At 26.7% G+C, this 13,671-nt stretch overlaps 1 protein-coding gene across 1 annotated transcript; it reads left to right on the top strand.

Annotated features, from left to right (window-relative positions):
* The first annotated feature begins 5,490 nt into the window (after positions 1–5,490).
* Positions 5,491–8,537, top strand: LOC112715099 (GDSL esterase/lipase At5g14450). The gene is made up of 5 exons (XM_025766855.3): positions 5,491–5,896; positions 6,128–6,334; positions 6,421–6,596; positions 7,079–7,352; positions 8,084–8,537. Exons 1-5 carry the CDS (start codon positions 5,650–5,652, stop codon positions 8,329–8,331), a joined length of 1,152 nt encoding a protein of 383 aa, XP_025622640.1. The 5' UTR covers positions 5,491–5,649; the 3' UTR covers positions 8,332–8,537.
* The last annotated feature ends 5,134 nt before the right edge of the window (positions 8,538–13,671 follow it).

Raw genomic sequence — 13,671 nt, 5'->3', positions numbered from 1 at the left:
GAACCCTCAATACTTATTTAAGCAGATGACTAAGTCGATCACTTGATCAATCTAAATTGGTTTAGATATATTCAAATTTTAAAATTAGAACTATCTAATACATATTGATAAGAACTAGAAATATACACACAATCATTATTATAATATTTAAAATAATAAAAATATAATTTCATATGCATAATATAATATTTAAAATAACAAAAAAATATTTATAAGGACCTTTTTTATTTTTAACAAGATTAAATATTATTTTTTATATATATTTTTAAATAATTATTGTACTTAATTGTCAAATCTATTTATTATAATTTTTATAGTATAAATAATTTTTTAACCAAAATAATTACAGTATATTAATACATAGATAATATATTTTTTTATCTTAAACAATTTTTAAAAAATCACTAATAATTTAAGTTGTATTTAATTAGAAAACTAAGTTTTAATTTAATTATTAATTAATTAACTAATATAATATAATTAATTATCACTAATTTTTTAGTGTATTTATTTATTTTTCATACTAAATCAAATTTAACAATATAATTATTATTATGTGTTAAGTTTAACAAAATATTTTTTATCATAAAATATAAAAGAACTATTTATATTTTATTTTGAGACAAATATAATATAATAAGTGGTATATATGTATATAAGTATTAATTTTTTTAAAAAAATTTGTGGGGGCAAATGCCTCCTCTATATTAAACGTGGGTCCGTCTCTGACTGTGAAGGAAGATGGGAGTTGTGAATAGGTAAGCAGCGATGGACTCAACAACAACATGACAGGAGTTATGCGGTTTTTTTGTGAAGAAGTCGAGAAGAAGAAGATTTTAGGTGAGGATGATTGAGTTTATCTTGCATGGCTATAGAGTATAGACTGAAGCTATGAATCATGTGTGATATGAGGCAAATCCTAATTCCTAAAAAGTGTTTATATGTATATAATCGGAGCGGGTACACCCTAAACCCGACGATAACTGTCTTGAGCAAAATCTGCCCCGACTCGGGTCAAGTTATTACCCTTTTCATTCGGGTATGGACAGGTCGGGTACCTGCATATTCGAAAACTCCTGTCAAGTCTAACCACGTATTGATACTCCTTTTATTAAGAGTTTATCGCTAGCCAATGGATTGCTATATACATAAAGCGAGATTCTAACTCCTAATAGTTGTTTAAGTGGACGAGTGAGATGATCACTTAACAAACTCAAATTGATTAAGATAAATATTAATTATTTTTAATATTTTAATATTAAAAATTTTGAGAGTTTAATTTTAATTATAACTTTATAAAATATTTATAATAATAATTACTATATATATTATTTAATTTTTTAATATAATTTTATGTATTATCCCGTACAAGGTACGGGAACATACACTAATTATATTATAATGATTGAAAATTAAAATTATTAACACATAACATAATTATGTATTAACTGTTGATTTGATGTATAATTATAAAATAATTATTGATAATTAACATAATTATGTATTAAATGCTAATTTGATGTATAATGATTGACGATTAACATAATTATGTAGAAAATAAAATATAATAACTAAAATTAAATTTTTTAACTAATTGAAGTTAGGTAGACAACGTTTGGCAACTATTTTAGCATTTAATTATTATTATTATTATTATTATTATTATTATTATTATTATTATTATTATTATTATTATTATTATTATTATCAATCGATATTAATATAAATGGCTCACCATTAACATAACAACTTGCTACTAATAAAACTATTGCATAATGAATGAGAAATAGAATTGTATCAATATAATTAAAATGATTAAAAATATTTTCAATTGATAATTAATTTAATAACGCATTAAATATTAATTTTATATAATTATAATAAAGATATTTTTTCTAAATTATTATAATTATGCATTATTCCTTAAATGCTAATTGTAATATAATTATAATATTTTAATATAATTATAATAAAGATATTTTTATAAAAATAAATTTAGAAGAGAGAATAGTACTTTCATTTTGGAGGAAAAATGAATTAGTATTCGATAAAATATTCATTTAGAATAATTAAAAAAAGTGAAAGTATGATATTATTAAAAATAATACATTTTTATGTTTAAAAAATTACATTTAAATAAAATATTTGTAAAATATAAAATTTAGAGTAACATAGTTTCATGAATATTAATTGTTAATCAGTTATGAACTAACATAAAATTAAAATACAATTTATTTACGAAAAAATAATCAACAATTAATATTAATAAAAATAAAAATCATCCAAACACTCTGATTAAAAGTATGAGTGGTTGAATATTATTTATTATTAACAATATTTTATTCATAACAAAAAGTAAAAATATAATAATTCAGATTTAGATTTTAGAAGAATTAACGTTATAAGTAACAAATGATCTATTTTATCATGCATATTATAAATTAATGAATCAAACCAACTAACATAATAAATTATAATTAATTAATTAGTATAAATTATAATAAATTATATGATATTTAAAAAGATAAAATGAATAAAAAGAAAATAAAAAGAAATAGAAGAGATAGAAGACTACAATAAAATAAATTGAGTGTGAAGTTTTGTAAAATGATGAGAGAAAATCATAACACACTTGTAAAGTAAAAGCTTAAATTACAGCATAAAAAGTAATTTCACACTACAATATACCACACAGACAGATAAATGACTTAAGTTTAAATACGATTTTTTTTTATTTATGCATACATAATAACACCATGGTCTATAAATATTTTATGGATAATATATCATAAATTGCTCTGAATGATGAGCACATGAGTTGGAGAGTGTGTGGTAGTTTGTGTCCACCATAGTTGCCTTTTTGCAACGATGCCTCTAGGAAAAAAATGAATTGTTGTGAAAATTACACAATTAAAGAGTAATTGATTAACAAATTAATTTTGTATTTTTATATTAGGAATAGAACTTGATATTTATCTTAATAAAATTAAATAACTAATTAGTTATAATTCATGTATTTAAATAAATAAAATAAATTAAATAAAATTATTTTTAAGAATTAATCAAATCATTTAGTTGATACAAATAATTAGTATAATTGATTTTATTTGATTTATTGAATTCAAAAAAATAAATTTAAAAATAGTTGATTGAATTAATTAGTTGATATAATTAATTTATTATAATTGATTGGATTTAATGAATTAAAAAATAAATAAAAAACATAGGAGACAATAAATTTTTTAATTAAATTAATTTGTATTTATTGTATTTAATCAGTATAAGTAACAAATTATCTATATTATTATGTACCTTATAAATTAAAGAATTAAAATAATTGATATAATAAATTACAATTAATTGATTGATATAAATTATAATAAATCGTGTGATTTTTAAATATCTAATCAAATTAATTAGTTGATATAAATAATTTATTGGAATAAATTGTATTCAATGAGTTATAAAAAAATAAATTAAGAAACACGCTTATACCATATCAGCTCCATCATTAAGTGCAGAAATTCAATTTTTATATAATAGAAATATACATTATTATATATGTTATAGAAATATGATTTGATTCCATTAACTCGCCAATTTTTTTTAATTTGTCACGTATATTCAGTGTGAAATTATATTTTTTCTAAAATAAATTTAGAAGAGAGAATAGTACTTTCATTTTAGAGAGAATGAATTCATGAAAAATTGACACCTCACTTTCATTAGTTGATAATGTATTAAATATTAATTTTATATAATTATAATAAAAATATTTTTCTAAATTAGTATAATTATGCATTATTCATTAAATGCTGATTGTAATATAATTGTAATATAATTATAATAAAGATATTTTTCTAAAATAAATTTATAAGAGAGAATAGTACTTTCATTTTGGAGAAAAAAATAAATTTATAAGAAAATGACACCTCAATTTCATTAGTTAGGAAAAAATCCAATGTTAGTATATTAAGTAGTAGATTATTATTATTAAAATGATTAAAAATATTTTTATTACTAATTGATAAGTAATTTAATAATGCATTAAATATTGATTTTATATAATTATAATAAAGATATTTTTCTAAATTAGTATAACTATAAATTATTCATTAAATGCATTCATTTTGGATGGAAAATAGATTCACGAGCAATTGACATCTCACATTTGTTAGTTGGAAAAAAATATAATTTTAATATATTAAGTAGATATAGATAGATAGATAGTCTTCTAATTATTTAGTTTTAAATATAAATAAATACTTAATCTAGTTTTTGTTAATTTTTTTAAAAATAAAGTAATTTTTATTTAAAAAAAAATATATTTTAGTCTCTAATAAAATTATTTTAAGACAATATAAATTTTTTGTTAAAAAATATATTAAATAATAATAAAAATTAGATTGTGAGAATTTTATTTATAACTTGTAAGAGGTTTTAAATTTCTACAATTATTAATAAATTTATTTTTTTTAAAAATTTATTAGTTATAGTTGAGTGGAGCATAGTCGAAAATAATATTACAAGAAAAAGTAATTAATATATAAAATCCTTTCCAAAAAGGAAATAGAATTTCACAAGAAATGAGAGAAGAAAATAATGATGTTAATAATGTTGGTGATGGTGTTGGTGTTAGTGTTGGTGTTAATAGTACTAGAAGTGATAATGATAATGATAACATATGACTCTAATTAAAGATATAAAATAAATGATTATATCGGTGATAGTAATTAATTTTATTATAAAAAAATTAATAAAAATCTCACGATATTAATTTCTATTACTGTTTAATAATTATTTTAATAAAAAGATTATATTATTTTAAAATAATTTTATTAAAGATCAAAATATTATTTTTTTAATAAAAATTACTTTGTTATTAGGAAAAAAAGAACACCAACCCACCCATTTAATTGTTTACTCTTTGATCAGTGCATCTAATCATTGAGAACGAGCAATGATTATAAATTTATAATTAAGTAATTTGATATTTGTAAAAACAAGTTTAATTATAGTTTTGGACAAAACAAAGATTAACAGAATTTTGGAACAAAAAGAGTACTTATGGACTACATAAAAAAAAGAGTACTTCTAGAGGAATTTTTTTTTGGTAAAACAAGGTTATCTTTGAAGTGATTATTTTTAGATATTCTTAAGAAAATAAATTAATATTTAAATATATATAATTTTTTTACTAATATATTGAGATATAATAATATTAAAATATTTTTAAAAAGTAAAAAAATTTAACAATAAAAATAATAATTAAAAATATTTTTTTTTCTAATTTTTTCACTTTTGTTTAAAATAATTTCTAAACATACTAAGAGCCTACCACAAAAAACAATTACTAAATGAATAGTTTTTTTTTATATAACGCCCAAACATATACTTTTTTTTTCTTAGATATTTCAATACATAAATATAAATCCTCTCTTTATCGGAAAATTTTATCATTTAAGATTTTTCCACCGACAAAATATTAACATTTCACATGTACATCCACATCCCACATTTGCGTGTGGGATATATTAGAACATTTTGCTTCTCACTCTCACTCTCACTCTTGCACCCACTTTATATCATTGTGCTCAAGGTAAATCAAAGAGCATGATACATTCATTAATACTCTAAGCACCTTTAAAGATGGCAATGGGGTTAGGGTTATTGCTTCTTGTCTTCTTGCTACCTTGTTACTACTGTGCGAAGGGTGTGGAGCCTGCAAACTCAGCTAAGTGTGCCTTTTCAGCTGTTTACAACTTCGGTGACTCAAACTCTGACACTGGTGGTATATCTGCTGTATTTGTTCCAATCCCACCGCCTTATGGTGAGGGTTTCTTCCATAAGCCTTCAGGAAGAGATTGTGATGGCCGTCTCATCATCGATTTTATTGGTAACTAAACGCTTCTCTTGATTCTAATCTAATTTAATCAAATCAAAGTTCGCAACGGCAGGCTTGTTTTGAAACCAAGAGAAGTTTTGCTTTTAATTGATAAGCAACTTTGAGTAAATGTCATTGGCGATATCATGAGATCACTGATAAGCAACTTGAGTAAATGACATTCTCTCAATCAACTTTATCCGTTTAGATTTGTGCTTATTGTACTTGTACTCTACTGTGCAGCTGAAAAGCTAAACTTACCATACTTAAGTGCTTATCTGAACTCCCTTGGAACCAATTATCGGCACGGTGCGAATTTTGCCACCGGTGGATCCACCATTAGGAGGCAGAACGAGACCATATTTCAGTATGGGATAAGTCCATTCTCGCTTGATATGCAGATTGTGCAATTCGATCAGTTCAAAGAACGTACCAAACAAATGTATCAAGGTGAAGGAGTGTGAAACTTTTTTATGAGATTTTTTATATATGATGGCTCATTAGCTTACGCTGTTCTTGTTTTCTTGAAAATTTAGACAATAGCAACTCAGTTGATAAGAGCAGGATTCCGGTACCTGAGGAGTTTGGCAAGGCTCTATACACTTTTGACATTGGCCAAAATGATCTCTCGGTTGGATTTAGGACAATGAACTTTGACCAAATGCGTGCAATCATGCCAGATATAGTCAATCAGTTAGCCAATGCAGTCAAAGTAAGTAGCACTTATTCGAGCTTTTGAGATTTCCTCGTACTCCAACCAGCCAATTATAGGTAGGTGCTTAACAAGTTTGAAAAACAAATTCATACTCTGTTACACTCTTAGATAAATATAATCAATGTGTATGGAATTATGAATACAATTTTTTACCCTTTGTATAGATATAAGGGTTAATATACAAAGAAGTTATCCATCAATCCTTTGTGAGTGAGGAAGAATGACAGAGGGTTATAGAAATGTAGTGGAGAACATGGTAGTTATGGATGAAGTTATTTGTTTGGCCTTTTTCCTTTGTTGGTTTACTTTTAGCTCTTGTGATAAGCTTCACTTTATTGTGTTTAGCTGTTTCTTTAAAAATATATATTTTATTAAACTGACAATTATTTTTCACGAAAAGGAATTACATAACCCCGAGAAGTGCATCCTTTTGTTTAATCTGAATCAGTTTTAAGATCCGATTAATAATTATTTTGCAGAATATATATGAAAGAGGAGGGAGGTCGTTTTGGATACATAACACTGGCCCAATTGGATGCTTACCAGTGAACCTATTTTATAAGCACAATGTGCCACCTGGCTATTTCGACAAGTATCAATGCGTGAATGATCAAAATCTGATGGCTCAAGAATTCAACAAGCAGCTTAAGGACAGAGTCATCAAGCTTAGGATAGAGCTCCCAGAGGCTGCAATCACATATGTTGATGTCTATGCTGCAAAGTATGGACTAATTAGCAATACCAAGAATGAAGGTATAAAGTCTAATATTTAATAAGAAAGATGTTTTCTAAATAGATATTTGTCCTTTTTACCTCTCCAAAATATAAGTTGTGGCGAAAACTAGAAATGTTGGCTTTTCCTGAACTTTAAGTAGTAAAAATGAGAATATAATTGATAAAAAATGAAAGAACTTTTTTCAATGTTATTTTACTACTAGTCATTTTGGATACAACAATTTCCAGTCAAATTATGATACATGTTCTCATTCTTCTCTTTTCAGAAGTTATCCATTATTTTAGAAGTTATTGAAATGAGTAAATACCCAAATTTATCTTCACTAGAAATTTTTGAAAATTATTCTCGTCAGATTCCTTCATTGTTTTCGATCAAATTTTTATACATGTTGAACAAATAAGTTCGTAACAAATTTTTTTATATGACAATTAGGTCCCAAGAAATATCATTATAAGACATTAATTCTCTTTCAAAACGATGAAGGAATCAATCTATCCGATAGGAGTAATTCTCAAAACCTTGTAGAGAATAAAGATTTATTGAGGACCGAAATGTCTGATTTAAAATTTTTTAAGGACTAATTTAATTATTTATTCTTTTGAAAATTTAAATGAAAGGTAAAAATTATTTGCAAAAGTTACCAATTAAAGTTAAGAGAGGAAGAAAACTTGCTAATGGTAAAAGTAACATTCCTAATTTGTTGGGTAAACTTATTTCACATAAAACATTTTGTTTTTCTTATTTGCAGGATTTGATGATCCAATGAAAATTTGTTGTGGGTATCATGTGAATGACACCCACATTTGGTGTGGAAATTTAGGAACAGCGAATGGGAAAGACGTGTATGGAACTGCTTGTGAGAAGCCTTCAGCAGCTATAAGTTGGGATGGTGTTCATTATGCTGAGGCTGCCAACCATTGGGTTGCTAATCGCATACTCAATGGTTCCTTCACTGACCCACCAATTCCAATTACCCAAGCATGTTACAGGCAGTAGAAGCTTTACTATTTATATATGTTGGAGTTATTGCTCATTTTGGCAATAACCCATCTATCTATGTTATGAGCATATTCTTATGGGAAAATCATCACATTAGAAATTGCAATAATGCATGAAATAATTTATTCTTGTAACACTAGTAACATTGCAACTGCTCAAATAATAAACGGAATGGAAAAACTAGTATAGTAAGACAACAAAAACATTATTTCAATCTCCACCAAATGTAAGTTAAAACATAAAGATTTTGTGATATGGAAAAAACATATTGGGCTTTAGCTGAAAATTCAAGTGCAATTAATTCTATGTGAAATAACTAATTTAAATTGGTAGAATGGTCAATTCACTCATAAGTGTTGAGAGTTTTAACTCTAATTAACTAATTTAAATTGGTAGAATAGTCAATTCACTCGTAAGTGTCGAGAGTTCTAATTTTGTGTTGTGTATGTAGTAATTTACTGGCTAGCGACAGACTCTTAAATAGAGTTTAGATTTGTGGCAAATTAGTATGTAAAATTGATAGTTGAGAGTAGTTAAATGATAACTTTAATTCAAGGAAAAATGCTACTTCTACTTGTATATTTTAGCACACTTTAGATTATATATTTCTTTTTTCAAAAAAAATATTTTAATCCAAATTAATTATATTTGATTTCTCTTTTTAAATTTATTTTTATATAAAAGGAAGTTTGATAATTCATGTTATGTGTGGTATGAAATTGAAATTTAGAATTTAAAATTTGTTAAATTAAAAGAGTAAAATAATTTTAATATATTATGAGTACATCAATAGTAAAGTAAAGTACTAAATTGATCCTTTACGTTTGGACGTAATCCTATTTTTAAAGTTTAAAGTGTCTTATTTAAATCCAAAAAAATTTATTTAGTTTCAATATAATCTCAAATCAAAGTTAAATAATTAATAAAATATCCTACATAGTAGGAGAACAAGGTGGATAATCCGCAAAGGGAAAGTATGAGGAGCCAATGAAATATTTATACGATGTGTACAATGGAGGTTTATGGAGTATTAGAAATATAATTATTAGTGTTACATTTTTCGATCAGCTGAAGCTTTTGGGATGAGTGGTATCATGACATGGTATTAAAGTGCTAGATTCGAAAGGTCAAGAGTTCGATTCTTAGTGAACTCAAAAATTAAATTAATTTTTCGAAAAGATGTTTATTATCCCTTGTACTCGGATGGTTATTCGTGCATACTGCATTTCTCAGCTCTTCAAGCTCTATCTCAGTGATTCAATTCGAGTCTTTTACAAGATCAATGGAACTGCTATTTCCTTTATCCGACCAAGGCACTAGGCATCAACAAACAACATTGCCACTCACAACTCAAAACTATCATTCATGATCCAAATCCATGTAGATCTCTTTGAAGATGAAGAACAAAGTGAAGTTCATCGATGGGAAAAAGGGGAGGCTTGGGATGGTGCAACACTTTTGTTCTCTACTGGTTACGTGGAATCTTGCACACCGTGCTCTCATGTGATAATGCTTGCGATTTTTGGCATGAATTAAAGCATCACTGCTACAAGCTAACGGGGACATCTTCAAAATTCCCAAGCTCCAGGTTGATCTGCATACCATGAAACAAGGTGAGCTCTCTATCACTTTCTACTACGCTAAACTCGAGCATTTGGAAAGAATTTTGGATGAGTTTCAGCCAATCCCCAACTGCCATGTTCATGTGGTTTAGAAGTAGTAAGGGAATATAAGATTTGTTTTCTTAGAGGAATGAATGAACAATATGCCAGTGTACGTTCAGAATTGATGCTGGTTAAGCCCCTCCCTGATATTACTGCTAGTCTGCTACTTTCAACAAGAGTGACACATTTCTCATATAGCTAATTTTGAACCGAAAACAGTAATGAACAATGTCAGTGTGAATGCATTTGATATTATAGAACTCATTCGGTAACATAAGGAACCCTCGTATAGTGGAAACTCGGCAACCGTGATTGTGAGATACAGGACCTCGAAGATGATTGGAACTGCCAGGCACCAGGCAAACGAATGGGCTCTATATATTGGAAGTCAAACCAGTAGTTACACACTTACACTAGTTGGCACCCAATCTCATAGATTACACTCAATACATACAAATTTGTCCTAAGAGATACTATACGCAATAGCCACACATCATATGATACATTACATAGACATAGATTGCATTCCATTTCACCAAAAGATGATGTATGGCACTACAGATTGGGATACCTCTCTGATCTCCTGCCAGATTAAATAAAATGCACAATACTTTTCCTTTTATCAAAAATTCCTTAAATAAATTTCCCTTGTGACTACTGCCATTTGGCTAAACAAGAAAGGCCCCCTTTTTTCTGATAGTAACACTAAAATTATAGAATTTTTTTATCTCATTCATATTTATATATGGAGACTAATTGTAAGGCTTTCCATTTTTAGTCGTAAATACTTTCTTACAGTGGTTGAAGATAAAGAATAGATTCACTTGGCTATATTTTATCATTTTATGAAAACCAAAACTGAAACAAGGAATTTGTTGCAAAATTTCATTAAAATGATTGAAACACAAATGTCAAAAGTTATTAAATGTGTGAGGTCTGAAAAGAGACAACAAAACATTTTGAATATGGCTAGAGCGCTGATTTTCACATCCAACATACCAAATTGTTTTTGGCATTATGCAAATGGATATGCCATTCATGTGAGTACCTAGCTCAACTTTACATGATTGCAGTCCACATCACTCATTGTTTCAAAAGTTATTAGACATTAGTCATTTTAGAGTCTTTGGGTGTTTGGTTCATGTCTCTACTCTTCCTTCATTCACACAGAAAGAAATTTGACAAGAGAGCTTGGAGGTGCGCATTTTTGGGTTGTAAAGAAGGCGCAAAAGGTTATATCTTAATGGACACTCACATTAAAGAAGTGATAATTTCTAGACATGTCATATTTTATGAAACTTTATTTCCATTTCATACCATACCACTGCTGACTCTCAAGTTATACTAATAATAAAATGGAAGCTGATGCAATGCCTAATTTTCACAATATTTCTAATATTTTTTATGATCACAATAAATCTAACTTCCCTCCAACACAATCTGATTGATTCTAAAATGGATTCAATTGTTCCATCAATTGAGCACAATTTTGACTAAACCAGGCAATCAATGAATTGTACAGGAGCCTCATTCCACTTACTCATGCATCTCATCAATCTTCAATATTTTTTAACTACTCCTCCTACTCAACTTTTCCATATTCCATCTCATTCTTCATCATTTCCTAATCATTATGCATCCTTAAGAAGATCAACTGGGGAGAAAAGAACACCGAAATACCTCCAAGACTTCCAATGTATGCAGCTTACTTCTGATGTCTAATAGCCTCTATCATATTCAAATAAATTATACCCTATCTCCAATTATGCGTCTTATGACAAGTTTAATTTGTTATGTTTCTAAAGTAGTGTTTTTTTTAAACTTAGTCTCACATCAAACGGAGGTGTAAAACTTTAATTGTTTATATAATAGAGTTGAATACGTACAGATAAATAAAATTCATTCAAAGTAATTGGCCTTCACAAGAACATGCACGTCTAGCTCGAGGCCAGGTGCCGAACTCACTCCATGGCAGGTGGCCATGAAAAGTGTCAGTTCTCCCAGGAGTGGTATCTTAGCTACTAATCTCGGTTTATTATTAGGAAAAGTCTAGGGACTCAAAGATGAGTTATTAGATGAAATCACAAATGTATGTTGCTGGCCTGCTGGCCCTATCATTATAGCATCTTTACCTCAAATTTATTTCCTTTCAAAATCATTTTTATCCAACATTATATACTTTCCTCTAGCATTTCCTTTCAAAATTATCTTTATCCAACATTATATACTTTTCTCTAGGGTTGCTCTTATTATTAATAGCATCTTTACCTCAAATTCATTCTTTTTCAAAATCATCTTTATCCAACATTATATACTTTCCTCTAGGGATCAGTAATTTTATTGCATTTTGGTCAGTATATAACTAGCCGAAAAAGATGAAAGATGAGTTATTAGATGAAATTGATGGCTACCAATCATAATCACAAATGTTGCTGGCCCCTAGCATTATAGCATCTTTACCTCAAATTCATTCCCTTTTAAAACTATCTTTATCCAACATTATATACTTTCCTCTAGCATTCCCTTTCAAAATTATCTTTATCCAACATTATATACTTTCCTCTAGAGTTGCTCTTATTATTAATAGCATCTTTACCTCAAATTCATTCCCTTTCAAAACCATCTTTATCCAACATTATATACTTTCTTCTAGGGGCCAGTAATTTTATTGTATTTTGGTCAGCATGTAACCAGTAGAGAAAGATGAAAGATGAGTCATTAGATGAAATTTCACACCAATCTTACACCATCAAATCATCATTGATAGCTACCAATCACAAATATTGCTGACCCCTAACATTGCTCTTATTATTAATAGCATCTTTACCTCAAATTCATTCCCTTTCAAAACCATCTTTATCCAACATTATATACTTTCCAACAAAAATTTTCAAGGATTATGTTGTAACAATTTTCAATCATAAAATTTATATATTTTTATATAATTAAAATTAATAGCTAAAATTTTGGAAGACTAATATTAGTGGAATATATGAAACTCTTCCTATATCATGATCATTAAAAGTTAAAATTAAGAAGCATTAAAAGCTTATAGCATTCTAATCATAACTAATATAAAATTATTGAAATCAAGATACAATTATTTATCTCATTTAACGGAATAAGATTTTATTATTGTTATTATATTGTTTATGCTCTATTATAAAAGTTCTTTGATGACAAAAATAATCATGATCAAGAAGTTGTTAAACACAAAATTTTTAAGTTAAGTATTTGATAGTGCAATAGTGTGACTTATTTGTCTAGATAATAGTAGGCCAGACCTCTATTTAAAAATAAAATTTTTTAAAAACTTGAATTTTAAATTAAGTTCTTTGACATGTTCAAATTTAAAATTAAAAATATAAAAATTGACTCAGAAATAAATTAACGTAATAAACATGGATAAGCAATAATTCATACATTTTTTTATTTATTTAAAAAAATTATAAACATTTAATAAATAAATTAAATTAAGTTAATTAGTAAATTAACTTTTACTATAAGTAAATTCGACATATAACAAATATTCATAAATTGTCTACTAACTTATTTTATGTAACCTAAAGATAATTCATTATTTTACTCACATGCAAAAACACTAAATCTATAAAAGTATTACAACTATAATTACATATGTTTATTAATTTAAAAGATAAAAATAATACTAATC

This window comes from Arachis hypogaea, chromosome 10 (genome assembly GCF_003086295.3).
Source record: "Arachis hypogaea cultivar Tifrunner chromosome 10, arahy.Tifrunner.gnm2.J5K5, whole genome shotgun sequence".
Lineage (NCBI taxonomy): Eukaryota > Viridiplantae > Streptophyta > Magnoliopsida > Fabales > Fabaceae > Arachis > Arachis hypogaea.
This window is presented reverse-complemented; position numbering and strand designations above follow the sequence as displayed.